At 45.0% G+C, this 23321-nt stretch overlaps 1 protein-coding gene across 1 annotated transcript in view; it reads right to left on the bottom strand.

Annotated features, from left to right (window-relative positions):
• Positions 1 to 23321, bottom strand: part of LOC111258931 (glutamate receptor ionotropic, kainate 2) — a 296132-nt gene that overhangs the window by 85643 nt on the left and 187168 nt on the right. The window contains exon 2 of the mRNA XM_022830528.2: positions 14200 to 14607. Within this exon, the coding sequence (XP_022686263.1) occupies positions 14200 to 14607 (408 nt within the window). The remainder of the gene's footprint in view (positions 1 to 14199; positions 14608 to 23321) is intronic.

Below are 23321 nucleotides of genomic sequence, written 5' to 3'. Positions count from 1 at the left end.
AGTAACTGTGCCTCGCGTCAGCGATGCTCAAGTAATCGTGAGCTACCAGGAGAACCGGCGCTAGAGGGGTAAAGGGGGTAGCAGGTACGCTTGTACGTGGAATAAACGCTTACTTTTCTTTCTACAATATTCACTAGGTCTAATTCAGAAAACGAATAAATGTGTTTCGTTCGAACTCTAGCGAAAAATCTAGAAAATGAATTGGGGCCCAGCTTCTTTTCCATCGGCGTACGTTGGGCTTTGGAACGTTAAACAAGCCTGCGCATAGGCGTAGATCACCAGCCGGTTCTCTAGAACCTGTTTACCTCAATGGTGGTAGCACTAAGAGCTATCAGAATTTTCGTTGCCTTATCCACATCAATCAATTTCCAATGCAATGGAAGCTTGTGCGCAAGTACGCGTCTTTCGCCACCTCGTTTTTCTCGAGATCGATAGGTGGCGTCGACCAGGACCAGGACCAGGACGCTTGTTCAGGAAACAGCAACTTGATCGTTCGATAAATGACCTAACGCTGCCCACGTAGGATTTATTATAGCTAGCTGCTGCTACTCGTAGGACGCCCAAAGCGTTTCTAATATATGCTGTGACACGAGACCATTCGTTCACGTGTAAGCATGAGCGTCGGCGGGTTTACGCATTAAGTCTCGAAGCGGCAAAGTTTTTCTCGGTTGTAACATTTAGCCAAAGCCTCGTCTTTTTTCTCGCGGCAAGTTAGTATCGACCTTCTGCAAAAATATCTCACTGTAAATGAAAGGCGGATTCGATATAAGCTATTGTTCTAAGCTTGTCTTGCTGAGTGAATTATGCCGTTCAAGGCGCGGCAGTCCCCAGCATGTAAATAGTAATTGGCCGAATTGCACACTCTGCAATACAATATGCAGAATACTAGAAGTACGTGTGTACATTCTCCTTAATTTATATTGACGTTTGAACAAACAGTCGGTCCAATTCGACTACTGTCAACGTAATTTTGGCAAGCAGATGTAAAAATGACGACATTAAAGGTGTTTAAGATGACGGCGGTAATTGTAGCAATAATATCAGTAAGTATCGCTAAAACCTGATGTTCCAAGGTAATGCTGCCCTATAGTTAACCATTTTAACTCAAAGCCTACAGACAACTAACAGGGATCCCTCTCACTTAGCAACGAATGATGATATGATCCTAATGATATCTCGTAGAGGTGCCAAAAAGCATCTCTCTACGGTGGGTGGGCAAAGCTGACGGTAACAGCGTGGCGGCCAGTGGGAGGTTAAGCCGTTGAACCGGGCCGAAACAGAACACAGAAAAGAGCGGGACAACTCCGAACGTCTGCTGGCTAAGAGCGGTAAGCGGCCTAATGGTGCGGTGAGAAGGAACGCACGAACGAAGCCGGCCGACACGGATAGGCCTGAACCAAATGAGCCATTCGTGCCATGCACCCGTAGATGTGTACTCATTTAGCTGACAGACGGCAACTACTAACGCTATGGCTAAAATCGCAAGTTGAGGCCCAACGTTTTGCATTGTAACCGCTATTGAAATAGTCGCAGTAGTGCCAGTGGTAGTAACCATGGCAGTGTCGCTGAGCTAGTGCATTAACACAGACGCGTCTACGTTTGTTATCCCTACCATGAAGGTTATTATCGATCTACTCGTGGATTTATTGACTTAGTCTGTTGATTGTCTTCGCAAAGCGCACACAATTAGGCGGAAGCGATCGACGAAGTCAAAGCGAGGCGGATCAACAAACAACAGCGAAAAGTAAACGGGAACCGCAAGCGTTGTGTGCTTCTTTCGCTTTTCCCAATCCGCACTCCGCAATTCGTGCGTGGAGAACATGTTGACCACGACAAGGGGCTGGCCAGTCTTTAAGCACTGCAAACTCCAGCACGGCTCGAATGAGTTGGTCTAAGATAGCATCTATCATGTGTGAGCGGTCAACAGATAAAAAAGAAGAACTGTCAGGCACGATTGCTTATTCTTAGCCGCTGGCCATTACACTGAAAACATCTATCATGCAGAGCAATCAAACCATAAAGAGACCACCACAGATTAGCCTGCGGGCAGCCGAACCGGCAGGCATCTTTGGATTCTGAGGCTACCAGTATAAGTAAGAAGAGGATAACCTTCAGAGGCCTCTAGAAAAGGGAATAAAGGGACGGGAGACGAAGGAAAGGCACAGACGACCGCAAAGAAACAACAGTTCCGTCCGTTCAGAGGACCGAACTGAACTGGGGTTTTGGCTAGGATTTCAAAATTAAGCTAAAAGCGGCGGCGGCATGGTTTTTCACAACGAAGGCAGGGAGGAGAAAAGGCTGACGGGAGCTCCTTTGCCTTGGATCCTCTAACCGGTAGCCCGTTTCGCTCTGCTAGAAGACGGTCAGCGACCACGGAGCATTAGTGGCTTTAGTGAACCTTGCATGGATAGGAGAGACAGCAGCAGGATCCTTGTTTGTCTTACCGTTAGCGAATCCCGTACCCTAACCCTCTCCCACCGGACAAGCAGTAGTCGGCAGCCGGAGAGGCTCGCGTCCAGGACACCAGCTTGACTTAGCTTCAACAGAACGTACTGGCCGGCAGCCCCAACATCAGCCACTGATGTGGCCCCAGACAAAATGGTCGTGACTGCCGCGTCGAGCCGGAGAATCGTTCTGAGTGTGAAATTGGAGAAATTGGCATTTTACAATTGACTAGCTCGATCTCCGGGAAGAACAAAGCGAAATAGCACCGATAATATATGTGCAAAAAGGTGACATGGGCTGATTTTGAGGGTTGAGATTAATTGGGGATACGAGTTTAAAAAAAGTACGAATGCGGGGCTGTGCGAGCTGGCTGGCTAGGAGACTTGACAAGCAGAGCGGGTCACTGGGGCTTAGCGGTCGAGTGGTAGCGATTTAACTGCAGACGTGTTTAAGAAAGGCATCAGGAAATAGCACAGGCGCAAAGGATCGGAGCACGCCGAAGTCAGAATTCTTCCCCGAGTTTCGTCTTAGAAACTGGAAGCAAACCGACCCAACCTTTATAGACGTTTATTAACGATGTTAACTTTCACGGGACTGATTGTCTAGCGAAAACGGCGCTATTCATTGCTACAAGTAACGGTTGGAAGTGTTGCAACAAGGCGAGACAGCGGTTTTATTTGCACCGATGTTGCGAATATTGGTGAATGTCTATGATCGTGCATGTGTATGTTTTTGCGCGCAAGCCTTATAGAGTGAGAGATCGAGCGAAACTGAGGGACAAAGCAAGAAGGCAGCGGAAGCGAGACAATATCAGCCTAATATTCTCACCTCTCAATTCAGCATTGTCGGTCGCTTAGCAGCAGTAGTAATTGTTGCTGTTGGAATACTGCTGTAATAGTATTAGTGGTAACAGTCAAGATGGCCAGTGGCTGTATCTCATTGGCCGGTAGCACAATCTAAATAACGACGGCGGCGACAGCCAAGCGGCATCCACCTCGTCTGGCCTTCGCCTTATCTTTCTGATCTGATGCTTTTTCTTTTGCTACCTTTGCTGTTTACTCGAGTAGCTATTCAGGAAAGTAAGAAGCAAAGATCAGAGAACGAATTGAACATGGAGCAAAGCAGCAGCAGCGACGACGACGACAGGACCAGCAAAAGTAAAAGGTAAGTACGCTGATTCATGCAGCACTTACACACACACGCTGGCAAGAGTGGGGATATACGAAGACGGGCAGCTGAGAAAGAAACGAGCTTCAGCAGCTGAAGGCATTTCTCTGGTGCCGTTGCTGTTGCGACTGCTGCTTGTTGGTTGTATTACTCGTCTCCTCAATAAAGCCAAATATAACAGTAACACTAAGGTACACGGCAGAGACGAGAAAGAAATTGGTACGATGGGGATAGGCGGCCAGCTGGGACTCCATGGGAATTGGACTAGGAAGAAAGAGCTACTGCTAAGAAGAAGATAGGCGGCTCCAGTGGCGTTGGGTAGAGAGTATGGGAAATGCGTACCGCCAGTAGGATTGCTGGTTTATGGCAGTTTGTAAGTTGGTAAGAGAGGACGAAGAGCTAAGAAGAAAAGCTGGAAAAAGAAGGAAAGTATAAAGAAAGTGACTATCTCAAAAAAGACAGAGCAAGAACATTGCTCGTAGAGGCGAGAGAAAGCGAGTGACAGAGGGGCATTACACAGTAGGGCGGAGGCAAAATTGTGTTTGCAGGCGAGATTTTCTGTTTGCCTCGACTATTGCTTCTACTAGCCGCGTCACACCGTGCCTATGGTCGACTGTAGAGTCCTCTTGTTGGCCGCGGGGTAACAGGCCACCACCGACGTCCCTAACGGAAAGCGCCGTGCATTACGCTTGTCTACGGGATGAATCGTTTGCCTACTGGGGGTAAGAGCAACAGGGTGCATCCCTAGGGCTGCTAAGAGCCAGCAGAAATAGGCCAACATTGCTTTTGGCGCTGCAGCCACGTTGCTACGCTCGCCTGCCATTGCCGCCGTCTCGTCGTTGTTGTCGTCTTCTTTATATGACAATACTGTCCATCTATTGCCTTATATAAGATGACACCATAAGCTACCAAAGTAAGCTCAAGAGCGGTTGAGGTTAAGGCTGGTACGCTCGATATCAGTACAAAGATCCGCGTTTTATTCTACACTGCAAACAGAACAGCCACGAATAGCATTTGCCAGGTGGGGTTTCGTATGAAACACCCCTGACTCTGTACTGACACACCAACCAGAAGCGCCAAACAAAACGCACTACGGTGGCTGTCATTGGCAAAATAGCAAGCATCCGAAGAGGAAGCTGAGCAGTAGCTTATAATGGTTAGGCCACTTTACACAATCTCAGGTCTGCGGTGGCCTGAACTTGTTGTATTGTCGAGGTATCTCTTGCTTTGCTTGGAAGGAAATAGAAGAAAAGTAGCTGAACCGCTTTTACGACGATGCGATTTGCGGAGCCTTCTGGCCAGCGCACTGTACATCTTTAGCTTGTACCATTGCTTCTACCAATCTTTCATATTGCTTTCCTGGCACATTCTGTTGCGACGCCCTTGGCTGCGTTTTCTTTTTTGCCTTTCCCACATATTTGCTCTCTCAACTGCACACTGGAGAAGCACCGATTGAGTCAAAAACAAAAACAGGTCAATGGAGGGTCATCCGACCAGCGGACACATATTTGTTCTGATTACCGTTAATATGTCTACTTCCTATCCGATTTACGACAGAATTTCGTAGGTCATTTAAAGTTGCTTATTTTATTTAGTATACGGTAGTGCAACAGGAATAAAAATACTCTGTCCGTTGTAGCATATATTATTAGTAATTGGACTGCAAACCGTCAGAAAAGCACTTTATCTTATACTTGCACTGGTCCATGTTTTAGACGCCGTTTGAAAACATTATAAACGCACAGCCGGCTGAATGCAATAATCCGGTTACCATAATAGGTTAAGTTTTTATGTTTTGAATGAAAAATTTATTTAAAAGGATTTTCAATATAGAATGAGTGTTGCGTTTCGATTCTAAGTAAGATTCTACTAATCTGTTAAAAGCGGAATCGACAAACTTTGAGATTATTAACTTTTAAATTACGCGCTGCTAGCAGACGAAATTTAGCTTCTAGTGTTTTAGCTTCGCCACTACGCTTAAGGGCCAAGTATTTGCTTTTCAAAAATCACAACTCTGCGGAAATTCATCGAAAGCTCATAAAACATTAGCCAAAAGGGCCTTGAGCAGAAGCACGGCACAGGAATGATGCAAACATTTCAGGAACGAAAACTGAACTGTTGAAGACCAGCAAGTAGACAACGAAGGACGGGAACGCATTGCCACAATCACCATGCCTCTATGTTCCCTGAATTGAACAGAGAAATATTTAATGTAGGCTTTAATGCGCTTATTCTACCGATCAAAGCCTATATGATTATGGAGCGTTTCATGCCTTAAAAAGGTCAACTGGTAAATAAGCATATACCATTACCGATTTATTTCAAGAAGCCATTGACAGAAATGTTACACACGGAAACGCAAATGGTGGGTATATAGCTGTCCAAAAGTCGTCAGAGCGCTGAGAAGTGTGCAAAAAACAAAGGGTACTTCTGAAGTATATTAAGAAATAACCAGTTTGGTCAGCTCGAAAGTTATCCAATTTCGAAGTCCACTGGATTCGTTTGTAACAATAGGATAAATTCATCATACCTAAATATCAAATGTAATAACGCATTATAATATGAAGTTTTAGGGTTTTAAGTACTTTTTTGAAGAATTATCTTATAATATTATATTATTATATTATATTATTATCTTATTATATTATTAGAGTGAACGTTTAGTTTGACAGAAGCTTTTAGAATTCATAGATAAAAAAAGTTTATTTCAAGTAAATATTACTATCATAGCCCTGGTGTTCGCATAAGATGTAGGCATTTATTAAAAAATACCCATCACACAATCCATCGACGTCATGTCATGTTCGCCTAAGGCATGAAAATCCTTTTCATTCACATAATCGATTTTTTATTGCAGAACCTCAATATTTTAATCAAGGGTGAAGAAAATGAACAACGTAATGGCGAAGAATGCAGAACCAAATAAGAAGCTGAAATAGATCAGAGCTACTTCGTTTTTGAGTAAAGTAGCTCTGATCTATCAGGTGCGATAGACTGATGTCGCATTTAACCCAGTTGACAATTATGGTGATATCACAGGGATTGTAGCAGGCGTTTTCGTCGGCTTCTAATAATACAATGATAATGCAAGACTTGGCTATATAAATAGACGCCGTGCATTGTAGGGTTGATGCTGCTGCTGTTACCACTTTTGCGCCGCAAAGTTTTGAGGGAATTAAGGCCTGGAAACCACTCTAAATAGGGATCCAGTCTCATCCAGCTATTGCTGACCTCTGAGACCATAGTCGTTATTTTGAATTGATTGTACCAGTTCGGTGCATTGGAGGACAGGGTAGTAAAAGCGTTACCCACTCTGAGTGTGTAGATTTATTCTGTAGTTACCTCAGTCCCGCTTTCATGGTGCTAGAGAAAAGAACTGTTCGTGTAGCGGTTTAAACTTAAACTAGGTTTAACCAAGGACGCATGTACGTACATGCCTACAAAAAGGATTTTCGTGCATACACATGTATGCACGGAAATCCTTTTTGAGCATTGTATCGTATATAATAGTCTTCTATTTGTATATTATATATATACATATGTCAAAGAAACTGTTTGAGTCTTTTCCTATATATACATTATACCAAATATAGCGGGTTCACCCTTCTTTTGAGTTTTTCTCTCTCTACGCAGGAGGGCGTGTCGTATCTTTGCTGCTGCTCCAACAGCTCTAACTACCCTTGTCGGAACGGAACTTTGCTTGCGGTGAGTGTGTTTGCAAGCGACGACATCTCCAGCGAACGGTGTCTGCCGCATCAGATAACAAAGAGACTGTCGGGAGGATGCAACGACATAACGAGTACGCGTGCTCGTGGAACTACTAAGCTCAGCGCTTCCTCCGTTCTCAGAAGCAACGCCACCAGCTTCCCTGTTCCTGCTCAGGGCCTCCGAGTCATTTCAATGACTGGATAACTTGAACGGCGCGAGTTGCTCGACTATACGGCTCCTGAGCGCGGCTGTACTTCAGCGGCTAAGTGGGGAATTGGCGTGAGCGATATTGTGGATGATAAGGGATGACGCGGCAAATCTGAAAGACGGAAGGCCACAAGACGCCGTAGGGATAGCTTGGCAGAGGAAGCAGATTGCACGCCATCCTCCTTGAAGAACCATTTTGCTTTTTGCCGAGCCACTGTTGTTCCGTCTCCGCTCCCTATCGCTGAGTCGCTCAGTTTTCTCCCTGATTTCCTTTATTCTTCTTTCCTCATCTCAATGATTCTTTATATTCTCAGCCGCAGCAAGCAACACCGGCTTCTGCATTGTTTTCGTCGTCACTTGATGCCTTTCGCGTCTGAGAATGGCAAAAGGCAGTCATGCAGTAGAAGGCCAGCGGTGTGCACCCTGTCTGCCCCTGTTTCGATGCGTGCAAGGAAACCGCTACCGTAACGCCGGAGACCTACACTAGCTAAAGACAGAGGAGTTCCTTCGTCCGCTGCTCCGTACGCCATCCTCCTTCTCCCCTTTGTCCTTTTCGGCCCCATTTGCACAGTAACAACAAAAAGCCTTTCAAAATGACGACCCTGTCAGCCCTGTCACTCACGGCGTTTGGGCGTTCGTTTCGAACGTACCATAGCAAAGCAGGCACAGAAACAGCAATAGCAGCAGGATGCTTAGAATAAGGCTATGAGCCGCCTACCGCGCGTACGATGCGTGCGAAAAGAGCCCCAGTGGCAACGAGCGCTGTCATCGGCCAGTACTACTGCTGCTGCTGCACCTAACGTCATTGAGAAGAGTATCGATAAAGCAAAATACCGGTAATGCAACGGCGTAACGTATCTTGTTTCCTTCGATTCTCATGCGCGCAAGGATTTTTAACGGCTGATGCACTCTTATCTTCTCCCGCCAAAGAGGAAGAAACTCTTTATTTCGTTGTTTCTCTCTTTTTCCCTTATGAGCATATATACGCCCCTAGCATGCTTTTGTTATTGTTAGAAGCGACCGAATGGGCTTTGTCTAGTACGTCCAACGTCGTGACAATATGGCAACAGCCGTAGGAAAACGCCACGAGCTACGCTTGATCATAGCTAATTAGTTGACAAACATCCAATGGGTGGAGTCACATTGCAAGCAGAACTGAATATACCAGCTATAGTTATGATGACGATAGCAGCAATATACGGAAGCCAAATAATAACAGGCCGGACACCGAAGGCGATGATGACCACAGAAGCAACAGCGGAATCGCGATCAATGAATGGCTTGTTTACAAACTGTCCTCCCATCGCTCCTTGGTAACATTGTTGTCCAGTTGTTGCATTCTTGGCGCATGTTCGAACTGCGCAACTGGCTGGACTGCTGGCGATGCTGTTCGTGCTCAAACACATTGGCAATGCTGCACGTGGCGGGCTTCTTTCAAACGTCTCAACCCATTATGTGTTACGTTACTGCTCGTTACAGCTACCATTGATACCGATATGGGTAAGACATGGGGTAGCAATAGGCGATTTACCGCTACAGCTGTGTTACTATTACAGGTACGGTATTATGCACCTGTCGCCAAAACCTACAGGCACTGCGATGAAAAGTAGACGATAGCAGTGTTTGAGCTGCTCTTCTTTGTTACTGGTAGTGTTGCGGTACTTTTTACAGTGGTTATCATAATAACTGCAAATGCGTAAAGCGTTGATAATAGCGGTGCGGAATGGCTCAGGGAAGAGCGAAAACATATCAGAGACAGCCGATTGACAAAGTATCTAGTTGGCTGTCGTTTTTCTTTCGACCCAGTATAGGGGCCGATTATGCTTTAATATCGGAATGGCCCAAGTGCAGTTAGTAGCAGAGACTGGGACCAATGGCACTAGAAGGCAGAGCGGAAGCATTATCAGTAGTACCAAAGATAAATGAGCAAAATATGCAACGTTCATTTGGCATTCTGTTGGTCTAGGCCATTGAGGCCTGGTCGCGCATTAGGATAATCGTGCCGTAGCCTCCTAGGCTCGCTTTGTACTCGTTTCGCGTGACTGAAGACTGGTAGAGGTTGAAAAACTGAAGTCGACGCCTTCACTGCCACCGGCATCAGGGACGCGAAGGTCTCAAGAACAACTGCTTTTTTGGTGCCCGCTAGAATGTTCCAAAGCTGCATTTTCATGATATCTATGTGTGGTATATGTGTGAGCACCAATCCTAATACTATTTTTCCTATATTTTCCGCTGAATGGGAGGCTCGACGGGTGAAACTGCTATACATAGCGCCCTTTCCCTCCATAAAGTTACGTTCTCTTCGCTCACTTACGTTCCGGTACGTCCATGCTGCTCAGGCTACCCACGTCGTTTTCGTTGCCACCGCAGTAACTGGAGCAGGATGGCAACAAAGGCTTGCAAAGCAGGTTTTTTTTGAGGGCTCTTTTTCCTCTGTCTTTCAAAAAGATATCATATTATCTCTCGGAATGAATTCCATACTAAAGGCGCGAAACACTGACGACGCCAGCTGCTTGAATAATGTACATCCTCAACATCGTCTCATCTCTGGTTTTCTATTTCCCATAGAATGTCTCCAGTCCTGCGCCGAAATTTGACGCACGGCCGTTATCTAACTGAGCGCATCGATCGCCTATCCACCCCTCTTATCGCAAGACATCAAAGGGCATCATGCGAACAGGAAAACCTAGATGTTGTTCATTCACCATGCAAAGCAGGCGGTGGTAAGGACGGCAATCCGGGAAAGGACGGAAGTAGCAACCACTAATGCACAAGACAAAAACGCACCTCAGACTCTTCAAAACATATCGTACGGTTCAAGCACATGGCAAGAGTGCGTGCTGTATGTGTGCATGTGCGCGCGTGTTTGTAGCATGGTGGTCTGCCCTTTGACAGCGGGCAAAAAAAAGAGGTCTTCACTGAAAACAAATGCTAACTCGAATGGTAACATGGGACATGAGGCACAGTAAAGTGCTATCAAACGCTTTAGCAGCACTGCCCGCTACCATTGCCTTTGCCAGCGGCCGCCATGCCCTCTGTTAAAAACACTTTGTGCAGGTGGAACTCCACGTGTTGCGATCTGATCAACGGAAGACTTGGAAGAAGTTCCTGTTTTTTTGCCCCCTACCATCATTTCCTCTTTATAACAGAACGAACGCCTCAACGGCATTAGCTTATCGCTTACGGACCAAACAAAACGCACGTCACGCAGGTCACGGCGGCTGTGTGGAAAATGCAGCGTGGTGATGCTGTTGCGTGGCGTTTCAAGCTGTTAGCTACACGGGTTAGCCAAAGAAAGGCTGGACTGCTGAAGCAAGACGTGCTTCCACTATGTAGGCTATTTTAGGAGAAAGGCAAGAAGAGCGAATGCCTAAAGCATCAAGCAGCAGCAACAACAGCGGTCGAAGTAACATGTCGGCGTGTCTATTTCGTCATCAGCCAGACACCACTGCAGTGCGCCACGGCAGTCCGTTAAGCGTATTTCTTTTCTTCTTCTGCCGTCTGTCAATCATCAGCTGAAGTTTTTCCATCTTGGCTGTTGGTTTTCAGTCGCCATATTTGTTTTAGTCACGTGTTCTTCTTTTCGTGTTCGGCCCCTTTTATCAAGGCTATCCAAATTGGTGACACTGAGTGAGTATCGAGTGCCGACGATCACAACCCTTGCTAGCACATAGTGCAACTGCTAAATAAATGTTTTAGGTTTACCTCCTGTACTGTCGTTAAGAATTGCTTCAAATACGACAGTTTCTACCAGCCGTACTAGAATATAGCTGTATATGTGTTTCGTGTAGGCTCATGTCTCGTACGTTACGTGAAACGCTTCCTTTCCTATACGGAAAAACGTTCGTTTCTTCTCGGCGAACGTCAATGGACGACTTACGCCTAGCGGCGAAAAAGAAATAGTGTTGGGCGATACCAGCCGCAGCTTCGCTACGTAGTACGGTTGCTTTTACCACACATACATTATATATATATATATATAAAAGTAGCCGCAGCAGTGAATGAGCTAGCGAGTAGTGCGTAGTGCGAGGAACGCTGAAGAGGTGGTGAAGGGGGAAGGGCTGACTGGTAGGGAGACTGCCACTGCTGCGGCAGTTTTGATGACAGTCTAGTAGCACTCGTAGCAGTGAACAATTCTGATGAGCGAGTCTCTTCTCTGCTCAGTCGAGCCCTACCAGGCCATCGCCAGCAGCAGCATTTTACTATATCTGTTCTCGACGCGCCCGCTTCGTTGCCTCTCTGCCTACCAGCCTTTGCAATCCTCAGAACGGTGCACCATCATCAACAACACCCAGTTTGCTGCAGTAGGGTAGAGGAGTGCCAATAGAAACTTTTTATCGCGATTTCTTCCCGAGGCAATGCCTCGAGTCGCGTAAACGTGAAGGAATCGGCAGGCACCAGGCGGAGCGATTCGTTCGACGGAAACGCCGCGAGACGCAAAAGCGCCAAGACCCACCGAACGGCTGATAGAGCGACCGTGGATCGACGAAAAAGACGGCTAAAAGAAAAAGAAAGAGAAGGTCCGGCTAACCCACGAAGGCGAATTGCCATTGAAGGAGAACGGAAAAGTGACCGAAAACGAGGAACAGAGATGGAAGGAGAGATAAGGAGGGCACTTTTGTTCCTCTGCAGTCGAGTCCATCTCGTCACGGAGGCCGACAGACAAACACACTGACAGACAGACACTCAGGTACCTGCAACTGACCCATGTCAGTAAGTTTTTCTCTAGGGGGGACTTGTAGGGGAACTATACACTTTGATTCATGAGAGTAGGATGAGTAAACAGGACGGCTACTTTCGGACTCCGTTCTCCGAACATTTGCGGTGGACGTTATGCGGGTGGTTTTCTTTGTAGTATTGCTAGTAATCGGAAATACCAACGATGGATTCAGTTCGATAGTATGACTTAGGGAAAAGCTTCGAAAACATGGAAACAATAAGAGAGTACTAACATAGGACAGCAAAGGATGGGAGAACTGAAGAAGCTAGTCCTGTAACGCGTTGCTGAAGGTCATCACGGACCGGGGCAGGTGATGTGAAGTGTAATGATATCATCGTGTGACTCAGGTACGCAAACATAATACTACCATTACCATTAACTTTCCTCATTTAGTGGCTCAATAGGCACCTTTTTCTTCTGTTAGAGAAGAACAAAGGTTTCTCTGGTTTTTGAAAGCGTTAGTTGGAAAAGTTTTAGATCCAAGCCGATAACGAATGTCTTAGCTCAGAAAACGACATTAGGAATAAAGAAAGAAGCTGAGCACAGATACCATTCTGCTGAGTCTAACATATTCAATTATTTAGCAACTGCTAAAATCGTTGTCCGTATATCGAGTTTATGGTAAATGTTATGGTAAAAATAAAAAAAAAAAGCAATCTAAGTCCTTCCTTAACATTCAATCGTCGCCTACCGTTCAGCATTTAGCCTTCGTTAGGAAAAGGACTTGTAAAGTGCGGTCCCGCCTGGGAGGGCGTGATCTTACTGAAACAAAAGGCTGAGTGAAGGGAAATCGGCAGCGGAGTATCTGATCAAGAAGCTACCCCGAAACCTAGAGAAAGCTCACCTTAAGTGTGATTTGGTGACTGGTGAGAATGGCAGCCCTTCGAAGCTTCTCTCATTTCTAGACTCCTGGATTCCTATTACTCTTTAACCTCGAAAAAGGCTTAGAATCTCTAAGGACACGAAAGCAACAAAGAGTAAGTCTAAAGACCGGTTCTATGTTTGCGATACGAATCGGTCTTTAAGTCTAAAACGTGCCTCTTAGACGTTTGTCTTTTGCTTTCGGGTTACAATCTGTGAGCTAGAAAGGAAAATAAGAGGACAGTCATGTTTTAAAAGCCCGTGGTCGTCGAAATGGACTCGAATCGTTGCTTATACAAAACCTTTTGCTTCGGAATCGTCGCGCATAGAACTGGTGGTAGCCTATAAAAGACTAGAATTTCAGTTCGAGCTACGAAATTAAACTATGCTTCAATGCCTGAAACACCACAAGTAAATATAGAATGCGCTACATGGAGAGCGACGTTTTTTTCAAAAGTTAACCTACACTATGCCGAACATATGCCTATATGACCTAGCATGTGTTTTGAAAGATCAGTTGGAACCCCCACTTCCGATCTTGAACGTTGCCGTTCATTGAATCGAAAATCTTCTCAAAAAAAATTTATAATCATTCGAATAATACAGAGAAACGGTGTAAATAATCTAATTATCCTATTTTTGAAGACCTTAAGATACGTATGCTTAATGGGACAATCAAACCTTGTGTAATGCATTATTACTTGATAGAAACTTCCTACCAAGTTAAGTAGCATATTTTAATATCATTCAATAATAAAAAAAATTTTAAAAAAAATTAGAAAGATCTCTTCTTCTCACCATCACTCCTTTTGTATACTGAAATATATTTACAATACTAATGATAATGATAACTACACTAGAGCCCTACATGTTGCTATGATACGCCTAATATAGTAGAACATAACAAATCTTGTCGTTTATGATAGGATCGGCAATAGCAGTAGAACGTAGCATAAACTGTAATTTATGTTCGACTACGCTGTTATTTATTTTCAAGTACGCTCTTTTAGAAGGGTTTTAAGCCCTCAGATATTTATCATTCTACTACATTTTAACTGCGTATTAACGTCAGACATTCCTCTTGAACTTACCCTCGTGGTCTTCATAGACGAGAGCAAATGATTTCCAGTCCCACGTCTTGATCAGGTCAACGTAAGCCTGGGCCAAAATTGAGGGCTTCGGAAAGAGGTTTATGGAAAGATCATCGCGTTGCAGCTGGAAGTCCCAGCGCATCTCAACGTGGGGCACGTCGAGGGCGTCGCAGATCGACTGGACATGCATCGAGGTGACGTCGGATGTTGGTCCAAAGATGCCCGCGATGCCCTCCCGTAACAGCGTGCATACCTTCTTCGTCGCCCGGAAGCAGTCGTCTTTCTCGACGCGCTCCACTCGCGGCACTAGCCGCGATTTGAGCAAAATACTTTGGTCGTTATTGACGCGCTCGATGGCCACGCGGAACGCGAAGTCCTGCTCGTCGTCCTCGTTGTCGAACAGCCCTCCTGAAACAAAAACAGTGGTAAATTGGACGGGTTAGATAACATTATAAAACATCATTTTCTTTATGGTTATAAAGTGTGTAGATATTTTTGTTTGGACATATAGTAGCGACTACCTGCACTAGTCATTCAACCGTAATTTTTGAGCTGACAGACTCAGGGCCGTAGTAGTTTTTGCCGCAAAATATTTAATCGAGCGAGGTGGCTAGTCGAAAATATCGTTGTGCCGCTTAGGTGTAAGATAAATTTCTAAAAACGTTGTTATCACAGAACAAACGCACCATAGTAAATGCAATAAGAAACAATGCTAGTTACCTTCACTACAGAGGCACTATGTTAACGTGTTGTTTCTTACTGTAACGTTTTATATGTATGTTCTAGTGTTTTTACTCCTCGGTCCAAGTAGCGCCGTGAGTTTATAGGGAGCTCACGTAGAAAAAAATGAGCGTAAACTCATTAATTAAGCCTAAATTTTTCCTAGGTCTACATCCGGCCAAAGCAATAAGAAGCTTAAATAAACGAGATCATTGCTATCTATATATGCCGTATTGCTACGAAGTGATACAGTGGAGCCACACGATACTGTGCTTCATATACAATTATGAGTTATGAAGAATATACGCTCTCGTTGGGAACTGCCACTGTTGCTTTTCCTCTCTGACTCCTTTGTATTTTTTCGTTATCTGCCTTGTTTACTTCTGTCTGTGTGTGCCATTGATAAGGTCTGCTTATGAAACATTGAAAACAGAAAAGAAAAGACGCAATTTAGCATTTCGCTTAATCGAGATGGATGAATGGACATAAGCTGTCCGGGCGATGAATCCTAACAGTGGCCAGTTCAGTATATATTATTTTTCAAAAAATCACTATTTCTTGTCATGTTTGTGCCTGCAGGGTTCAAGCTGTCGTCTGCTTGGCTAGTTATGTAGTGGAGGACATTCTTTGTTTACCCTAAACAAATCTAGTACTTAGTACTAGATTAGTGCACCTACGCAATTTCGACAAAGTTGTTAACGTGTCCTTCATTTGTTCACAAATAAGTACAAACTAAGAATGCGTCCAATAGTTATCAACTGAATGTCAGTTGAGTCACCTTCAAAGGCTTCTCCAGCTGTTAATCGACTACACTAAACGTAACAAGATTATTAGATGCGAACATGTACTTTACTGTAGTAAGATTCATATTCCTAACCATTCACTAATGGATTAACGCATGTCATCTTGGGCCTATTCTATTAGAGTTCTCCGTGATAGCTAGATGTGACTAGACAATTTATTCCAAGGAAAAGACCGCACGTCTGTCCTGCAGGACAGAAAAGCCTATGAGGATGACGGAGTAACTAGAAGCAATAATAAAGCCGAATTTAATGGCGTATTGTCTATTCTGTTGAGAAATGTAGACGAGTTTGATTGCCACACGTGGTGACTATTTTTAGGTTTATTCCACTTACAGTTATGAAGTACGTTCCGTATGCTTGGACGTATATAAACGTTCGCTAGAACGGTAAAGCACCCCTACAGACTCGAAAAGTAGGCTATATAGTGCGGTTTATGAGACAATCAACAGAGATGGCTGAGTAATTTGAATCGCACGTTCCGCTCTGTTACAACACTTTATAGTGTATAACACCATGTTTTTCTCGTACATAAAGGAGTTCTTGTCTAGCTTTTTCTATTTCTATGTCAACACAGATGATTTCTCTCGCATATATAGGCATTTCTAATATTCGGTTCGTCATTCGGCGACAACAGCAATAACGACAATGAAAGTCGACAGAGGTATGATTTCTGCTAAAACAACAGCCTTCGATACCTGGCTGCTGTCATCGCTCACCGCATACATACCCACGCCGTCACACCAAAGGCTCGAACACGAATGTATTTACGAAACAGACGAACTCTGTGTAGCTAGCCAGCTGCATGCTTGTTGATCTCCAGAAGTACCTAATGATCGACGAATTAAGCCGCTATGGCGAGTCATAGAAGATTCCTTTGCTTGTTATGAATGAATGCTATGCCCAGTATCATTATCGCATTCAATCATAGCCGCCTGCTTGCGATCCCCTGCAGAGTTAAACGAGGAGAGCAACGGGGCTGGCCAGGAGAGCTAAAGAGGATCTAGGTCATCTTTGGGTTCACCCTCGAGCATCCTTTCCCCACCAGATCCCGACCGTCCCAATCGATGCAGTAGTCAAATATCTAACCTACCGCAGTAGAAGGTAGTTCCTTCTAACAGCTAGTGGCCTCGGCCTGCTTTGTCTTCTCTGCATCTTCCCTACAGTACTTCGTCTTTTGGTCGGAGCCTCTTTACTGTCGGAATATTCGGCTTTCAGGAAATCAAAAAATAACTACTTTCTCGTAGTATATTGATAGCCCCGGCTGCTTTAGCACTTGCTTTAAGGATTGTCCGTATGCATTCATTTAGGTTGGTGATTTTTATTCAGTTCCTACTCTGGTATAGTCCTTAAAAAAGAATAGCAAAAGTACGCATAAGACGTGCGTGCAAGTTGTGGTGACAATACTGTATAATTGTTAAATTTGGTCATCTATTTCACAATGAATGAACATACATTCCAATCCGATTGGCGTAAGACGGAGATATTCATTTAGACCCTCTGAACCTGATTAAAACAAGAGGCTCAGGTGTAAACAAATATAACTGGCTAGTCGAACATTGAATAAATATGCTAAAATATTTTATGAGCAACGTGTGAAAACGTAAGCTTTAGGAGTTACTCTATCTACAGTATTGTTTTTTTTTTTTTGATTAACAATATAGTAGTACCTAGCGCTAACAACAGCTTAATTTTGAGTCTAACAAAAAAAATGATTTTCTATGCTATCACGACGAAAAAGCAGCGCATGCGCGAAAAAAGGTTTTTTAAACGTATAGAATGTATGGTCATAAAATATTTCATTACTTTACAGCTTACCACAAAATAAAATGCAAGAATCACGTTTGCTTTTTTAATATCCTCGAGGTAGGGGTACTGTATTAAAAGGCATTAAAGTTAAAGCTTTGAAGTTAAAGACTTGAACATAAATCACCTTAACGAAACACTCGGTTTGATGGTATTATTAACCGCCGCGTCCGTCCCCCGTCGCGTGTTTTGTGTGCGTATTTTGTTTGTCAGAGTGACCACCAGTTATCATTATACCAGTTTGTCAGTTCCTTTTTGCCCGACGTGAAATAGCAGCTAATCGTATTACGTCTCTTGCGGTCTCGGGACGCGTGACCCGAATGGTATGGGCCTTCATTTCAAGCCCACTAGCTCTCGAGAATCAAGAGTATCTGAATAAATTCGCCTTTCTTGAAACCTTGCCGATAGTGTTTAGCGCATGAGCAAGGCAATGGCATTAGCAACTGTTTTAAGTGAGGAAGTCATAGCAATAGTTGCTGTTGTAGCCTTCAGCATGAATAGAATAGTTTATATCGGACGCTCGCTGTTTTATCCTTTCAGAGTCGCGCGCTTCTTGACGAAATTTTTTCCAATCGTTTCACTTCTCTCTGTATCTTCTTACTTTCTCGATCGCTGAACTACGACAAAAACGTTACGCCAAAACCTTCGTAGGTCCTTTTCATACCTTTACGTTGGCCTTTTTTCCTTAGTGCGCTGCCACTGTCTAAAAGTGTTCTCTCTTCTCGTTTTGATTCTACGCGTACGCGGATGCTCATAGTGGAGCCAGCGCGATGACAAGGAATAGCGCACCTGCTCCTAGTTTTGCCGATGGCACGCGAACTCATCAACCTCGAAATGCGCCGTTAGTTCAGTCGGCGACATCTACATTATCGTCGCCGCTATTTCCTCCGTAGTTCTAGGAAGTTTATTGAACGAACGAGTGATCAGGAGAGAACTGCTAGTACTCGCTGCTGCTTCTGCGATCACCTTTGCTGGAAGAGTGCGCTCTAAGTGTAGAGACAGTGACCGATCCGTCCCCTGCGAAACGAGCGGAAGAAAGCTACTTTGATCGAAAGCCGTCGGCGTCATGATCCCTAAGGACGGTCAGAAGTAAAAAAGGCAGCAGAAGAAAAATGAGAGGCTGCAAAAATAACGACAGAAACTTGCCTTCTCTTGTCTCTTTTTTCCTTCAGGATATTATTGCCGACAAGTAGCCAGCACAAAGTACGGTAGAGGACATCATATAACAGAACCACTCGCAGAAGACTCGTTGGCTATCTACCACCAGCCTGCCCAGTGCATGCTGCTGTCTGGTGCGGCATCGGCGCCAACGAGAAGAGGAAGGACTTCTTGGACTTTTCGGCCACTCAGTGCCCGGCTGCTGCCGCTTCTCAGAACTGAATTGTGATAAATTAGTCCCTTTGGCATGGCCGCGGCTCCTCAGCCTTGAGCGAGTGTGCGCTACTATCTGTATCGACACGAGTCCGCTGCGGAGCACGATGAGGGAGGACCGCGCTACGAAAATAAGTAGGAAAAAGGAGACGAGTCAGGAACCAGGCGCACGCTAGCGGTAGGATTAGGAGGCGCTTTTTCACTCTTACGCTGGGCAAGCGAGAGAAAGAGAAGTCCAAGGAAATTGGGCTTTTGTCGGCCCTACTATCTCTTTGTTAGTCCGGGTAAGATCCTTCGACGCAGAGCGCACCGCACCGGCGACTAGGACTGAGGGTCTGCTAATTCCAAATGGGTGTAATTTACTCTTAAGACACTTAACGACGTACGTGCCCCCAATGAATAGCGAAAGACGACCAGTGAGACACGAAAGTGCGAGAAGAACGAGAAAAGTTAATGCCGTTACCATGCTTGCCTTCAACTAGTACAACACGCGAGTGTTACGACTATTATTGCTACTGCCTTTGCCCCTGGTGGTTCAACTACGAAACTGGGCCGTCTTTACTCCCGATCGTCGAAGCAGAACCGAGCCGTCGTAACGGCCGGCACCCGACAGTTGCTTCTGTACCCCCGCATGGCTTGTATCCACGTAATTAGAGAAAAAGACGACAAAAGAAAGTGCAGCAGGAGTATGAGCCTGTTGCCTTCGGCTAGCCCAGACTAGGCTAGTAGGAAGAGCAGTACAACAAAATAAACACATCATGTCAATTCCTCACAATTGACCGTGCCGGTCAGAAAAAGGCAGTAATACACCGCCTGTCAAGAATAGCAGTGGTGCCCATAACAGCATCAGAGATCGACTGTTCCTGCAACTGAAGCTCCCATCCGCCTGGTTAGCGTACGACATACGTGTCATACTGTTCCACACGACTCTCGCTCGTCCTTCGATTTCGAGTTTTCTTTGAGATATTTTGTCACAAGCTTTCCGGTTTAACCATTTAAGAAGCTTTGATACATGTCTGGATGGGACTAGGCCGGGGTTGCCAAGCAGAATTAACTACAGCCGATGGAGAGGACGATCTTCGCAGAGTGATCGCTCTCTCGAGATGTTCTACTCAGTCTTCTTTCTGTGAAGTCATGGCCTGATCTACGATGCTCTACTCATAGAAACCATACCGAGTCTCTCTAAATCTGTCTTGAGTAATATATTTTTAAGTTGCTCGCCATTGAAATGGTCGGTCCAGGAAAGTAAGAGGAGAGCGATGACGTTAGGGGTAGTGGCAGTTAGAGTATAGGATGCCCTATGAGTTAACGTCTATCGAAATAAGTATCCCAAGCCCCCTGAACCAAGTAATCACTCTAAGATATTGGCGACATGTATTATTGCTACCTAGATGTGCACAGAGTGGCCGACGCAAATCGTGAAAGCTAGGGACATCTTCGGCATTTTTCTCATAGATCTACACCCACGGCTTGTATTTCTTTCTTTCACGCTCTTCTATTTGCAGCATGTGGTTAGGCATGCATGTGTGTATTGACGTTGGACCGGGTTAGCGTGTGTGTCAAATAGAGTTTGGATAGCGTCTTCTAATAGAACGTTGCTGCCATAGATAAAGCCTTGGAGCCAATTCGTTAGCACATCGGTTATTTGTCGCCGGCAAACATGTGCCTGGCGTGTTGCGATTCGTTTCCTTTCTGCTAGCTGGCGAAACAGCGAGTCAGAGGCTTCACTGACTCGCGGTAGCAAAAGGACAGAAAATCAGCCGAGATTGGTATAGCGAGTAGAAGCTGTCTACGCTGCCGCCATCGCAGCCGCATCTTATGTCAGTGGATCGAAATCCTCTCGAAGATGTTGTATGTGGATTTTCCGCAGCCTTGTCTTCGAAAGCCTTCGACGCCTTTCGCTAACGAAAAGCTTCTTGCCCTGTTTCGTTTTGCGTTGCCCTGATACCCTTGTTTTGACATAACGTGGCCACTTTTAATCACAAGAAGGACAAAAAATCGTCCTAAGTCGACCGAAACCTATCGCGACCATCCCCAGCCTATAACAGACCCTGGCGACTTGATCCCTTGCCATCGGATATGGCCTAGGACAGTAAAGCGTGGTTTAGCAAATAACGAACAATACCTATTACATTACGACGTCTCCAGCGCAGATGGAATCCAGTATACGATCAGGCTTTGCCGGGATTGTTGACTGAATTATTCAAGTCGTTAACTCGGAATCCCCGAAACAAAGAAATCAGTCACACACTGCAAGCATATTATATAAAACATGTTCTATATTTCTTATGAGCAGCCTTTAAAGGAGGATACTAGTGGCTGTAAATTTTGTAGAAAATTTCTGGCTGTAAAATGCTTTCTGCTCTAATATAGACTGCTACGAATTTAGCGACAGTGTAAAGAATACTTCTTATTAAGGTCATTGATTAGCGGACCCTTGATGAAGTAATAATTACACTAGATCCTGAATACTCCGCTCCTGCCAATCAACACTGAACCACTAACTATGGTGAATATATAAATCATTTAACTCAAAGTTGAAACCTTAGATCCGTTTAGATCAACGCCCTCTTTCCTTCCATTGGCCGCAAGCTTTTGTTTATCCACAGCCGAAGTCTGGTTTAAATATCCTGTTCAGCAAAACGCAGACTGATATACACCTTTTTACTAATTAACAATGTTAGATCTGTTGCTGCTTTCTGGGCAGACGCAGTCAACCTGCGTGACGCGGATTCTTATGTTTGCCCCTCCTACCGTAAACTTCTCTGAGGATATGCAAAGTATGCAACACACTGGCTGGAACGAAATTGGTAATCCTCTTTGATAGCATGTAAGTTTCCAACGGCGTTGCTAAGCTCTGCGCATGAATAATTATCTTATGTGTACGCGGAACGAAGACCAATATTATATGAAACGCGAAGAAAAAATGGTATAGTTCATTCGTCAATATCTATCGTCTTCTTGGTGCGGTCATGTTCAGAATGAACTGAGGCTAGAATGAATATGACTAAATAAATAAATGTAATCTGACGTCCACAAACTATGCCGGGCCCACTTTTTTTTTATCACTGCATATCACCCGCTACGATTCATTGTGTTCCAGCGCGCCGCCTTCCTACTATCGCATTGTGTTTTAGCGGTCTTCTGGGCCCAGTGCACTCGAAAGCGTAGAGAACAGCGGGTAACGAGTTACGTTTGGCGCAATCCTGTGATATTCGTCATGGTGGGGCGTCTCCAGCAGTTCCTTGTGGACGGCCACGGCCTGCTGTCGCCGCCGTCGCAGGTGCTGCGGATTGTTTGGTAAAAGTCATACGGCAATTTATATGTTTAATCGTTAGGAGCAGTGTGTCCTTCAGTAGACACGTCGACATTTATTTTCTTTTTACCTTGTACCAGCCACCAATGCCAGACCCCCTGTTGACGCGTCCGAACTCCCTGTCTGCCTTCCAGCCTTTGCACTTTGGCAGACAAGACGAAGCTCTTTGCTACTCTATAGCCCTTTAGGTAGCCAGACCACGTATGATTGCCTCGGCATTTTTAGTTCTCTCAGCCGTCATCTCTTTCCTTTCTTTCTGTCTGTTCTTCTCTCGGCCTTTATGTCGCAACTCACTCAGTTTCTGCGCCTGACTCCAACTTCCTGTTCCCAGAAATCAGCCTCTAACACAAGCTACAATTGTACTACTATGTCTGTATAGACCGACCAGAAACGAAGATACCTGACATATCGCTAGTACATCTAATATTAGTGACGGCAACACCCGAAGACGTCAGCCATAAGCAGTAGCTGCAGCCGATTCTTCGCCCCTAACGGGACTCCGTGGTCCACTCCGTGAATTAGCACTAATCTGAGTTGCTCACTGCCCCTTATCTTACTGCAGTACGATTGGCAAGGAACATCGAAGTGACTGCTGATCCGAATAGCAGTTAGCAGACATGCGCCAATCCATACAGTTAGATAAATTTGTCTGGCATATTTATCTGGACTTGCACATCTGTTGTTTAGCTCTGAGCATTTGAAGAGGTCCAGGATGTTGGCTAGCAAAGAAAAGTTGGACGCAAGGGCTACTTAGCCGTTGTAGTCATTTGACAATTACACAAAAGTACCATTGTTTCATTAGGACTCCTGTTATCACCTTTGCTCTTTGTACTAGCCATTGTGTTCGAGAAATAACAGTTGGCTCTGACCAAAGGTAGCCTGCGTAGGCAGGCTGCTAAGCAGCCAGTCTGGCCTAGCATCCACTTACTTATTTTGGTCGCCCAGTATCTACAAGCATTCGCATCACTGCCGCTGCTGCTTCTGTGAGAAACCAGAGACTTGGCAAGAACCATACAATACCAACCTCCTCTAAAGGATCGGAAAATACACTGGGAGTGGTTTCTTCAAGCTGGTTGTAATATGTCTGCGAAGGCCGAGCGAGAAGAAAC

The sequence above is a fragment of the Varroa jacobsoni genome, unplaced genomic scaffold (genome assembly GCF_002532875.2).
Source record: "Varroa jacobsoni isolate VJ856 unplaced genomic scaffold, vjacob_1.0 scaffold_26, whole genome shotgun sequence".
Taxonomy (NCBI): Eukaryota; Metazoa; Arthropoda; class Arachnida; order Mesostigmata; family Varroidae; genus Varroa; species Varroa jacobsoni.
The sequence above is the reverse complement of the archived record's forward strand: the minus strand, read 5'-3'. Positions and strand labels throughout refer to the sequence as shown.